This window comes from Miscanthus floridulus, chromosome 3 (assembly GCF_019320115.1).
Source record: "Miscanthus floridulus cultivar M001 chromosome 3, ASM1932011v1, whole genome shotgun sequence".
Lineage (NCBI taxonomy): Eukaryota > Viridiplantae > Streptophyta > Magnoliopsida > Poales > Poaceae > Miscanthus > Miscanthus floridulus.
Genome location: NC_089582.1, coordinates 142,400,842 through 142,413,662, shown reverse-complemented (window position 1 = coordinate 142,413,662; position 12,821 = coordinate 142,400,842). Strand labels below are relative to the sequence as shown.

Below are 12,821 nucleotides of genomic sequence, written 5' to 3'. Positions count from 1 at the left end.
CAAGAAGCACGGGGACCCTGTGGGCTATCGGTGCTCGAGCGGGCTCGGGACTAACCGAGGCTTCCCTATCCTGCCGAGGTGGTGCTGCGGGCAAGTTCGAGGCGCCCCCGTGCCGTTGGGAGGTGGAACTTTTGGCCTGCTGTACCGCGGCGGTCTCTAGGAAATCTCGGAGCTCGCCGCGGACCCGCCGCCCCTCCGTGGTAGAAGGCTCGGGCATTGCGCGGACCAGCATTGCTGCAGCCGCGACGTTCTGGCTAGCGCGATTGAAGACTGGGGGGTTGCTCACTCCCTTCGTCGTCGTGGATGCGGTGATGCACATCGCGGGCCCTCCGTCGGGCTCCTCCGCCTTCACCACGACCTCGCTGCTCCTGTTCGAGAGAGTCTCGAAGCTGCTATAGAAGAAGTTGGTCTTGTTCGACCTTGGCCTGGAGCTCACGGAGTTGTTCCAGGTCTGGGCGTTGAGGTCGCGCAAGAGCGGGGTTCTCGTTTCGTGCGGCCGGTAGGAAAATGCGCGGAGGTGTGGCGGTGCCTGTACCTGGGCGAAGCGGGGAACGGCTGCCCGCCCCCTCGTCCTCCTCGCCCGCCCTCGGCATCCCGAGCCCGACGTGAAAACACTCGTGAGTGGGGTCGTAGGTGCCCTCGTCGTCGGAGTCGGAGTAGCCGAAGCAGTAGTCGCTCGCGGCCAGGAAACGGCACATAGCTCCAGGGTCATGGAGTCCAGAGAAATCCATTACGGGCCACGCCTCGTCCTCCTCCGAGGAGTCGGCGTGGGCGTCCAGGTCGAGAGCGAAGCGCTGGCGGCGTCCCAAGGCATCCTCGTGAGCGGCAGTGTAAGCGTAAGCATAAGAGGCGGCGGCATTTCTCAACCCAAAGGGGTATGGGGATGGTGCCGCCGCCGAGCTCTGCTCCGCCGGAGTTGGGTTCTCAGGGGGTGGTGGAGCGGAGCTTGATGACTGGGCGTTGCCGCGTACCACCGGCATTTTTCCCTTATCCAAGCTCAGGCTAGACAGGTCCCCGACCAGGGACCTTACGCCAACAGCTGGTCGTAGGATATCGGCAGGGAGCGGCGTGTCGCCCTGGATTCGCGTAGCGTCGGGGTGATCTTGCTCGCGTCGTGCCTGGCGAGCGCGGCGAGAGCGGCCGCCCGGGCGCCGCCTGCGCCTGGGCTGCCGGTGCGTGACTTCGTCGTCGGTTGGTGGGGCTCGAGGAGTGAGAAGTACCATGTCGTACTCATGCTCTAGAGACATGAACTCTAGGCTCCCAAACCAAACCACCGTGCCGAGACGCAACGGTCGTACGGGGTCTGCCATCCGGAACTTGCTGGGATGACGAAACTGACACGCAGAGGTCCCTACCTGGTGCGCCAACTGTCGGTGTTTCGGACCGGGGGAGTCCTCAACCGACTAGTGAATTTGGACTGCGTGCCCCTAATCCCGGATGGTGATGCAAAGAGACACAAGGTTTATACTGGTTCAGGCAATCGATGCCCTACATCCAGTCTGAGAGATCGATCTTGTATTCTTTGCACCAAAGTGCTTGCAGTAGGGGGTTACAAGCAAGGGGAGAGAGAGATCTAGTTCCAGGTCTCGGCGAGGTGTCGTGTGGGCTGCTTGAGACGTTGCTCTTAGGCGGCTAGGATGTGTGTGTGTGTGTGTGTGTGTGTGTTACAAGGTGTTCTTCTCCGTGAGTTCTCCCCCCCCTCTAAATGGCCTAAGTCCTCTCCTTTTATAGTTAAAGGGAGGACAAGGACAGTACATTGTGCTAACTATACGGCGTCGTGCCAACAGGGGCGGCATGGCCGAGCCCTATGGCCTGCTCCTGTGGCCTGCTCCTGTGGCGGCGTGGTCGTCGGAGTGGTCTGTCCTTGGAGCACTGGGGCGGCGTGGTGGTCACATCCGATCCTATGCATCATGGGAGCTCCAGGACTGCCTCAGAGTGGGTGTGGCGGCGAACGTGCGAGCCGCTGTGGACTGACTGTGCACGAGGCCGAGGCTCGGTTGGTGCCGAGGCTGCACCGCCGTGGAGGGGTCTCGGCGGACACGAATCCCGAGATAGCCGAGACCCTGGTGCATAGTGCTGAGGCCCGGAGAGAGCGATTGATCCGGGGTGCTGGTTTGAAGATGGTGATGACCCGGGCCAGGCCGCCCATGTCGTGTTGTTTTTGAGGCGGGGATCGCGGGGCACAGTGTGGTGCGGGCGCTGATCGTGTGCACAGCGTCAGGATACAGTGACCGGTAATCACCGTCGTGCCCTGTCCTAGCTGGTATGGTGCTGATGCGACCCCATGTCCCGTCGGCCATTCTGCGGTGTCGAGCCATCGTCCGGCTGAGATTGCGGGAGTGGTTGACGTATTAATGGGACATGACGTGCTGTCGGGAGGGTCGGTCGAGGCGGGGGGGTGACGGGCTAAGGACAAACCGGCCTCGAGCGATACGGAGAATGAGGCCTCGCGCGAGATGGAGATCGGACTCATTGCCGAGGCCTTCCGTGAGAGGCCTCGCGCGAGGCGGAGATTGCACTCCTTGCCGAGGCCTTCCGTGAAAAGCCTCGCGCGAGGCGGAGATTGCGTCAGGACGCCGAGACCTCCTATGCGAGGCTCGAGGCGGGGCGGTGAGCCTGGTAGGTTCGGACGTGGCCGGTGAGGAGCCTACGGCTTAGCTTCTAGCTTTGCTTTTTTATGGGATTTAAGTGGCCCTTTTGATGTTTACTCGGGGTACCCGGTTCTACGGTATCCGACACTAGGTATTTCAAGAATTGCAATCTGTCTCGATAGATCTAATATGCATGCATGCATGCCGGTCTCAAACAAACAGTAGAATAAACATTGTGTAATTTGCATATACCTAGCTGCATGACATTAGGGCGGATCGAGAGCACCCACAGAGGAGCCGGCAGGGCTCAAGCTTCCAACCGTCTCTGGCACAATGGAGCCTCCACTTGAGCTCCTCCTCTATTATTGTGAAAGAAGAAGACATAGGCCCCGTTCGCGTGTCCTTAATCTGGCTTGATCTGCTTCTTTTTTTATCCGGAACAGTGTTTTTCTCTCACAAATTTCTCCAGATTTCACCAAAATTCCTCTAAGCGAACGGGGCCATAGGAGGAAGAAAAAATGAATAAAGAAGAAAAGAGGAGAAGAAAGAAGAGGAAGATGCAAGCCCTCCTTGTATATATTAGGGCTTAGGCTGCATCCGTCTCTGGACAAGCTGACTCATGTGCTAATACTAAATTGTACTTTCTCTCTCTCTCTACCTGAATTACTTTCCACTCATTTTCAAGCCGGCCTAGCTCCTTTGCTTTTGAGGTGACAAAGCTGATATATATCTGATCAATCTAGCTGGCGTCAGGAGGTTTTCACCACCTCGGTCTCCAGTAGGACAGGGCCATTACACTGTTGGCTCGATAGCCGAAGACCTTCCACATGGCGGATCCAGAGCCTAGTGACCCTGGTGGGCGTCCGCTCAGGCTCCGGCAACGACATACTCTAAGGTATTCATCGTATCGCTAAGCTTAAAAATACACGGAAAACGTGTTCTTCTCGGTGTCTTGAGCTTTATTCGGGCTCCATCGAGTGCCGGGTCCACCACTGCTTCCATGCATGCTTGCATTTCTCGCCATGAAGTGAGAGTGAGCGCTGTTTGGACCAACTACGCCAAAGATTACATGGTATAATTAAGTAGTATTCTCGAAAAAACTGGCAGCGTGTTCAATTAACAAAAGCTAACTCCCCGTTACTATATGTTATTCCCTCCATTCTAATTTGGAACGGAGAGAGTACAAGCCAAGGTTCACGCCTACAACTACAAGTAGTACATATACAGTTGATGCTATATAAGCCTATATACGGTGGCACGGTGCAACATATCATCTGCTAACTTGCTAAGAGTAGCAAATAATTCGACGTCCATGGAAGATGTGAGGTCGAAATCAGGTCATAATAAATTCAAGAAAAAAAAATTAGGTAAATACTCCCTCCACGCTGCCAGATTGAAATTTGTCACAAGGAAGAGGGGCCATTGGGTTTAATGCATTGCGTGTTGGAGCAAACGCCAGATAAATGCATTGTCTTGTGGCTGATTTTGCAAGAACAGAAAGAGAGAGAGGAAAAGGTGAAGCAGTCGCATCTGGCCAGTGTCGTAGATCATTGCGCATTGACATTTTGGAACCAGCCTATTTTGGGAATGTTTTTTTGGACATATCCATGGTCAGGAATTGAGGAATCCAGAACTGGCAACGCCTGAACAGGCCACAAGTCTAAGGGTTTCTTTGATTTTTTTATCTAAAATTTAGTTTTTTAAAACAGACCAGACGAGAGAGAGCTGCGAGGAACAACTCCTACCAGCCTGTTTGTTTGGCTGTGGCTCGTCGTAAATGATCGTAAATTTTCAGCCGGAACAGTATTTTTCTCTCACACAAACCAGTCAGCAGCACTTCTTCACGAACCAGCAACGATACGAACCAGCCAACCGAACAGGCTGTACGATGACGACTAGGACAATCAACAAAAACACACAATGCAAGAAGAGTATGTATACACTAACATACTCTCTTCGTCCTAAAATAAATAATTTTATAAGATTTAAAATTTATATCAAAATAAATAAAGTTCTACATAAACATGGAACACTATCCTAATTAAGGTAGTGTTTGGTTGGTGGATGAGGTGGGATGGGTAAGATGATCTCTCTTTTATGCTATTTGGTCTAGAGTCAGGGAGGGGTGGGATGATCCCAGTAGGGAATATTCTAGCTAGATTCATGAGGGGACGAACGTGGGGAAGAAGAAGAGTAGGCGAGCTCCAACGCCGCGCGGCTGAGCTCCGGCCCCGTTGGCAAGATCCAGCCGAGTTGCGCGGACATGACCTCCAGCCGAGCGGCCGACGAGATCCAGCCGAGCGGCGCTCTAGGCAGAACAACGAGTAGCGGCCCCGGCTCTGAGCTGCGACCCCGACCCTGGCCTCGAGCTCAAGCCTTGCGACCGAGCAGCCGAGTGGCGACCCCGCCGGCGAGCTCCATTCATGGGCCGCACGGATGAGCCGGGGCTCACCGACGCGTGGGCGAGGACGCGAGGTCCTACAGCGGAGGTCGCCGACTGAAAGGTCCTAATATGGTTAGAGGGGGGTGAATAGCCTATAAAACTCTACAAAAACATTAGAGCAAAAGGGATAGTAAAACTAATAGCGCAATGCAATTTGCTCTAGCTCTATAAGGGGTGCAAGCCACCTATCCAACAATTCTAGTTGCTAAGATCACTAGGCACACAACAAGTTAGGTCACTACTCACTAACCTAGTGTGCTCTCAAAGACTAACTAAAGAGTCACACTAACCAAACTAACAAGCTCTCAAAGACTAACTACACTAAATAGTTTGGCAACTAGTTTGCAAGGAATGTAAGGGAGTGAGTAGGGTGATTATACCGCCATGTCGAGGAATAAACCAATCATAATATGAAGACAATCCAATCACCGGGAGAATTCCAAACACACAAGAGACACAAGATTTTTCTCGCGAGGTTCACATACTTGTCGGCACGCTAGTCCCCGTTGTGTCGGCCAACACTTTGTGGTTCGGCGGCTAAGAGGTGTTGTATGAACCTCGTCCAACAAATGGACACCGCAAGAACCTACCCACAAGTGAGGTAACTCAATGACACAAGCAATCCACTAAAGTTACCTTTCGGCTCTCCATCAGGAAAGGTACAAGACCCCTCACAATCACCGAAACCGGCCATGAACGATTACCAACACGTGCCGAAAGCTCCTTCGCTGCTCCAAGCCATCTAGGTGGCGGCAACCACCAAGGGAATCAAGAAATCCGCAGCCACAACGATCCACAAGTGCGACTAGATGCAACAACTCAAGCAAATACACTTGGAATCACTCCTAATCTCACTATGATGGTGAATCAATGATGGAGATGAGTGAGAAGTGTTTGCTTGGGCTCACAAGGATATATCACAGGTGAAAATGTCAAGAGGATGAGCCTAAGACGTCCAAGTTGTATTTATAGAGGCCCCTAAGCTCAAAGAGCTGTTGGAGCCATAGAGGGCCGACCGGACTCACCTAGCCGGACTCTGGCCAGGGTCTGGTCAACAGATGGCCGCCATGTGGCCACCCTACAAACCTCAGCAATCGATCTCCAACGGTCATCTATAGATCGCGCATTCACTTAAGTTAGGGTCGGACTCACCTGAGCAGCAATCGGACTTGGTACCACCCAGGGTTCGGTCGTTTCCAATAAGCTCCCTAAGCGCTAAAAAACAACCGGACTCAGTCCAACGAAGCATGACCGAACCTAGACGAGGGTTTGATCCTCACAACACTATGCACGCGCGCCCAGTGCCTCAACCTGACCGGACTCAACAGCGCTAGATGACCGGACTCGCGGAGCACAGGGTCTGGACGTGACGAAAACCATGCAGAGAGGGTTTTGAGCCCTCAGACCGAGTCCAATCGTCATGACTGGACTCTTTCCCTGGGTCCGGTTCACCTCGAAGCGCCACGCGTCCACTCGCCACCGAAGACGACCAACTGGACTCTGGGCGCCAGGTCCGGTTCTCCCACGCGCCAGGGTCCAGTCACCTCCAAGCCCTCTTGGCAGCACCACCAACACTGACCGGACTCACCCCTACTGGGTCCGGTCAGACCGACAGCAGGGTCCAGTCACTGCACTTCTTCCCCTTTTCTTTTTCTAACTCCTCAACATTTTCCCCCTTATTCCAAGTTGCTAACCACAGTGTGTACAACTCATGTGCTCGTGTGTTAGCATTTTTCAAGGGTCAAGGTTAGCACACTAGGTTCCTAAATGCATATGCAAGAATCATGTCACCTAGTGGCGCTCGATAACCGCTTAGCCAAAGATTTCTCCTCTTTATAGTACGGCTATCGATCCTAAATGCACTTACACCCTCTATGGTGTCTTAAGTGACAAAACAAAAAACTATCTTATACATTTTTTTAATGAATCTTATACCTTTGCCTTGATCTCCTTGGTTTTTGTTTTTCTCTTTCTTCTTTTCTAAATTGGAGTACTTGATCATCTCATTTGTGGCCATCACTTTCACCACGACCATCATCTAGCTCCACCTCTTGGATTGGACTACCCTATCTAATTTACACGCTTAGATCAAAGGTTAGTTCTAGGGTTTCATCAATTATCCAAAACCAAACTAGGGCTTTCACCGGCGTACATGCGGTCTTGCAGAGGAGGCGCAGGGAGGTGGCCGACGTACGTGCCGGGCGCGGGGCGTGAGGCTCGGCTCTGAGGAGGCGTAGGGAAGATGGGGAAGAAATAAGAAGAGAAGGAAGAAAAGAAAAAAAAACACTGACAAATGGACCCCACCTGTCAGTGGTTGATCTCACTTTTGATGTCACTGGACCAAATAAAAAATAAGTTGGTCTCGTCCCTCTTTAATCAAACAGAAATTGAAGTCGTCCCGTCCTCCAGAGTTGGGACCGTTCCACCCCTGGACCCTACCTTGACTTCTAATCAAATGTTACCGTAAGTAATTATGGGTGCATGCAAACGATAACTGTTAAATTCAAGATATATTCTCCATAGAGATATTCTCCAGTAAAGAATAGGAGATAAGCGTGCATGCGTATTTGGTCAGAGTTGTATTTTTTCTTGGACTGAGGGAGTATAAGAGAAATTAAGAGTCAAAGTCTGCTTTTTATGACTTCTCTTCTAGTCAAATAGACGCAGTATCTGCCAATGCCCAATGCCCCCACCGTTGCTGCCCGAAACGACGGCGCTAGCGCCGTAGCGCGGGGTTGCTGGTTCATATAATGGCGCAACTGCCTCAAAAGTGCCCTGCGCCGCGCCGCCGCCCACTTCCCTGGCTTCGTGGCCGTGCCGCCGACCCAAAAACGATGGCGACCTGTCAACCTGACGCCGATGGCATGCCACGGGGTCCTCACGGCAGCAGCTGGCAAGGACATGGATCAAGGACAGGATGATTGCCAGAACCAGCAAGCGCACGCATGGCACATTTCACAACTCAAAACCGATACCAAGTAGTACCATCGGCAGGACAAACGCAAGGTACTTCTTCCACGTTCCGCAAATGAATATGTAACGTGCACGTTATAGAGTTACAGTACACCGACAGGCAATAGGGTCCAAATGTTCTTGTACGTAATCATGGACACTTTTCCAATGAAATGAATCGATATCATGATGATATATGTGAAGCTAATGCAGAGGCCTTCGCGCATTCGCGGGCGAGGTCCCTGTCCTATCAATCATAGGATCGACTGATGAACATACATGGGCAAGCCGACCACTTGCACCTTCTTTGTATCTATACTTTGTCTTGATTCTGTACCCATTGGGGTCTGTTCCTTTTACCATCTGATGAAATTGTTTGTGTCGAAGAATAATCTTAATGGTCTCCCCTGAACACAAGATGATGGCAAGTGCCATCGCAAGGGTATGGGCAGTCTGTGTACTTCGCGTCTCCCCTCTCGAAGAACCAATCCCCAACAGCGTCAGCGATTTTCTGCAGACCACAAGATATTGAAGACGGCTTATCAGAGACAGATAGACTAGCTTCACAATGAAATGCTTCCATGTAACTGAGGCAGTCGAGATATTTTGTTGTTTGAATTTCTACGTGTGTACCTTGTTACCAAGACGTGGCGAGTTGTTTGCGTACCAGGTATCCTGTCTCTCACTCTGGCAATGAGCAAAACATGAGTTGATGAACAAACCATTTTGCCTTGACGCAGAGAAACCCCTCACGGCGTCGAGCATTTGGTTCCTGAACCCTGCATCATGATTTATGCATAGGAGATCAGGTGAACTTGCCTTAATTTAGTTAACGAATTACAACTTGAAAGAACTGGGAAACCAATGAAATACCTTGCAAAAATTGAAGCTGGTTGCTATTACAGAAGGCATGGTTCGTCCTACACTTTGACCAAAGACCTTGGGGATCAGCTGTTCTGGGGGCCACACTTTGTTGAAGCTGGAAAATACAGGATCATGAGTTACTTCGATCAACAGTTTTTTTTTTTTCTGATTTACACTTTTAATTTCAATTCCAGAGTCCAGACCAATTACAGTGTAGCACTATGCACATAAGAAGTACCTGCCACACGTCATAGGCAGTGTTCAAAACAAAAGTTGGGGTTTGAATGGTTGGCAACACATTCTGCGGGAAAAAGCACTGTAGGAAGCATGGAGAAGAAGTTAGGAAAAAGAAAACTCCACAAGTTTTATCTCTGATAGATATTCCTTGATGTTTGTATTACCGAGGTTTTGTCCATGCGTGAGGTGCAAGACCTAGGCAAGCTTCTTCCAGAACCCTGAATTTTAGGTGAAGGGCAATCAGGACAAAATGAAGTTACTGCTATTGGCACAACAGCCTGTTCGCTTGCTCGTATACGATCGTGGATTATAAGCTGGAACAGTATTTTTCTCTCACACCAAACCAGCCAGCAGTAAAGTATTCTGATAGACTAGAGGCATCGCTGGTAGAAGTAGCATTGATAGCAGGAAGAAACTCTTGCAAAAACAAAAATGAAAAGATATGTCTGACAAAGTGGTGCATACCTGCAATCTCACGATGCCATTGAAAAAAGATCTCATTTCCCGACGGCCAGAAACATCAACACTGCAAATGATTAAAGGACCAATTCACACCAATATACAATAGAAGTGATTACAATTTCATCATAGTAGCAAATAATGACTATGATTAAGATAAAGTATCGAAGAAAGTTTCATTGTGTGAGCATACGTGTCAAGAAACATTCCAGCATCAGCCAGGCATTTGACTCTCGTATTTGATGGAAACAATCCATGGAATTCATCACAGTGAAGTATGGTAGAAACACCACCAGCAGAGCATCCAGAAAGAAGGGCCTGGTATACGAAAAACTGCATCAGGGACATGAAAAAGACTTCCGAAAAGCTAAAGAAAAAATAAAGTAAGAGAAGAGTAGAGGAAATTAAGTATAAAAACCTGATTAGCATGGCGCATTCCTTGGGCCATTAGGTCATCCATAGCGGCCTGCCAAATGCGCTGACCTCGGAAATAAAGGCCTGCAGCCTAAAGAAAAAGAAGGAAATCAGATAGTGAATTGTTGTGGTTCAGTAAACAAAACAAAGCAAAGATAGTTTTTTTTTTGTTTTTGCGCATAGCAAAGATAGATTTTTGGATTAGCATCCCTTTGGCGCGCGCATTTAGTTGGTGGTCTGAAACTAGTAAGGAAACAAAATGCCACGAGTTGAGACAGAGTTTCACTAACCGCATCAGAACCATCACCAGTGAAAGATCCACCATCACAGTACCGGACCTTCACTCTGTTCCAGTTGTAGAAATCTAAGAGAGAGAGAGATATAATAACAATCACACAACCACAGACAATAACTAAATAATGAACCAAAATATACTATTTTCGTGTGAGCAAAATCACAGTACGAAATCTAAAAACAAAAAGAATCACGAGGCAGATTTGCTGAGAACAATACCGGGATTCTCTTCAGGTCTGTTACTCATTATCCCTGTAAACCGGAGCTGCCTCTCCATGTGATTTGATGATCCCCGACGACTGCCCTTGCAGAACACACAGCTGCTGACATCATTGCACCAACCTCCACCCTGAATATTGAATACCATTTCAGTCACAAGCAGATGTTAAGCCTAACTGGCACATTGCAACATATAATAGTGTGAAGTGCCATTTTCATAAGTTCATCTGTGACTCCACGTCTATGTGAAATATGTGGTATTCCTCACCTCAAGATTGACGAGCCAACTGTTTGCTCCTGATCCAAACCCTCTGTGCAGGTGGTAACCTGGTAAGCTTCCATCCAAGCACACTGTAATGGTTATCACAGGAAGTAAGCATCAACTTTTACTAGCACTGCCCTGCTACAAGCTAGATTAAATTTCCAGCACACTGGAATTCTGACCAGAATAGAGCTGATTACTCGTGAACTACTTCAATACAGCTTCTTTTTTTCTTTTGAAAGAATAACCTGCTTTTGTAGAAAGCTTTTGGTACATCACATTTGCTGGGGAATCTAGCTATTACTTTAAAAAATCTACAGAAATTGACACCCAACACTTTGATTAACTTTGGTTGCATAGATCTTTCAAATTCTGATCTTTTAGTAAGTTCACACAAAATTATTATCTGAAATAAATAAATAAATAACCACCGCCTTACAGCAAGTTCAAATCTTGAGCAATACAGGCAAATAAACAAATTGTTTTGTATTAACAATAATCAGTTGGCAATCACCTAGACACATACTAAAAGCGTATATAATACAATTGATGGTATTGAGTTCCTTTTGCCCCAATCAGGTAACAATAATTGATCACGAAAGTTAAAGGAAACAATAATTCATCATGGCAACCACCAACGGTGGCAATGGCATGGTCAGATCCACACCCATACATTTGTCAGGATCAGTGCTAAGACCAAACGAATGACGGATGACCCTGCATGATCACTCAATCAACACGTTACCTACTAAACAAAAAGGGATATCAGAGAGAGAGAAACGAAACGGGAAATCACAATCCAATCCAATCTTTTGTATAGATGCGCTGACCAACCACGGTCAACACTGTCGGAACATGCTTCACACAACTCAACGACCCAACCAAAGAACATACTCTAGAGTCTCGACCCAGTGACTGAACCCAAGAACTCGCGTGGGCGTGGCAGCTAATAAAAAACTAATCTTTGGAACAAAAACATATACTACAGATTAAAGAATGGCACAATTCCGCTGCTGGAACTGGAGCCAGAGGAATTATTACGCGCTCCCTTGGCCGCCGCCGACTGGATGAGGGTGAGGCCGACGAAGACGCCGTTGCTGCCACCGGAGCTGGCGGTGGTGGCGTACACCTGCGTCTCGTTCCGCCAGGGCTCGGAGCCACGCGCCACGCTTGCACCGACCGACAGCGCAAGAACCAGGGCAAGAGCCCAAGAGGAGGAGGCCATGGCTCAATCTGGCTCCCCCTCGCCGCTCCTCAGCCTCCCCCTCCCGGCTCCCCGCTCAATCTGCTCGCAGATGAGCCGTGAGCACGGGGAGGAGTGGATCTAGAAGGGAGAGTGGGAGACGGGGGGGGGGAGGAGAACTGGAGAAGGTAGGAGGAGAACACTGTACCAACACTGTAGCAAAAGCCGGTTTTCTCTCTCCTCCCCTCTCTCTCACTGACATCGTCACTGTTCATCAAAACCGCAGAAGCTAGTTTTCGTGGCTTCTCCCTGTGCGCTACAGTGTTTTTGCTACAGTGAGACAGAAAAGGAGGAGAGAGCAAACCGGCTTCTGTAGCGTAGTAGTGCGGTTCTAGTAGGCTGCTAGCGCTAGCTGGGACGTGTAACGCCTAACGCGGCGTGCCGTTGCCTGGTGCGGCGTTACAGGTGTGTGAAGTAAAGCATCTCGCAAAGGAAATGGGAGAACCGGAGAAGCCGGTCGGTGGAAACGGAATTACAGGGCGGCGGTGGACAGTGGTGGAGGAGAAAAAACTTGCGCTGCTAGGTGGCGAGGTGCAGCAGCTTTTTATTGGGAGGCGTTCCGCAGTTACGGAGTACAGTAGCTGCCTAGCGGGCGTCGGTACGTCGTGAGTCCTGCCGTGACATGAATGAACCGCGTACTGTCCAGCGTGATGCAGTGTGCCCACTGTACGTGGCATGCCACGTTGGTATTGCTGAAATTTGGCTGCTGCTCACGTTGATTTGCTGCGTAAGAAAAATATCTGAAAAGTATTGTTCAAGCAGTGCAGAAAAACAGAAATAGTGTCATGGGTGATTATTACTGATTAGTAAATGGATTCCTGTGTAAACAGGAAACGTAGACTG

General features: G+C 49.6%; 1 protein-coding gene across 1 annotated transcript; it reads right to left on the bottom strand.

The window, feature by feature from the left end:
* Window positions 1-8,124: 8,124 nt before the first annotated feature.
* Window positions 8,125-12,123, bottom strand: LOC136547313 (pectin acetylesterase 12-like). The gene is made up of 12 exons (XM_066539272.1): window positions 11,777-12,123; window positions 10,742-10,824; window positions 10,474-10,603; window positions 10,251-10,324; window positions 9,965-10,051; window positions 9,740-9,864; window positions 9,553-9,613; window positions 9,252-9,305; window positions 9,089-9,166; window positions 8,860-8,965; window positions 8,620-8,765; window positions 8,125-8,497 (listed from the first exon to the last, which is right to left on the bottom strand). The coding sequence occupies exons 1-12, from the start codon at window positions 11,958-11,960 to the stop codon at window positions 8,381-8,383; spliced, it is 1,245 nt and encodes a 414-aa protein (XP_066395369.1). The 5' UTR covers window positions 11,961-12,123; the 3' UTR covers window positions 8,125-8,380.
* Between the last annotated feature and the right edge of the window lie 698 nt (window positions 12,124-12,821).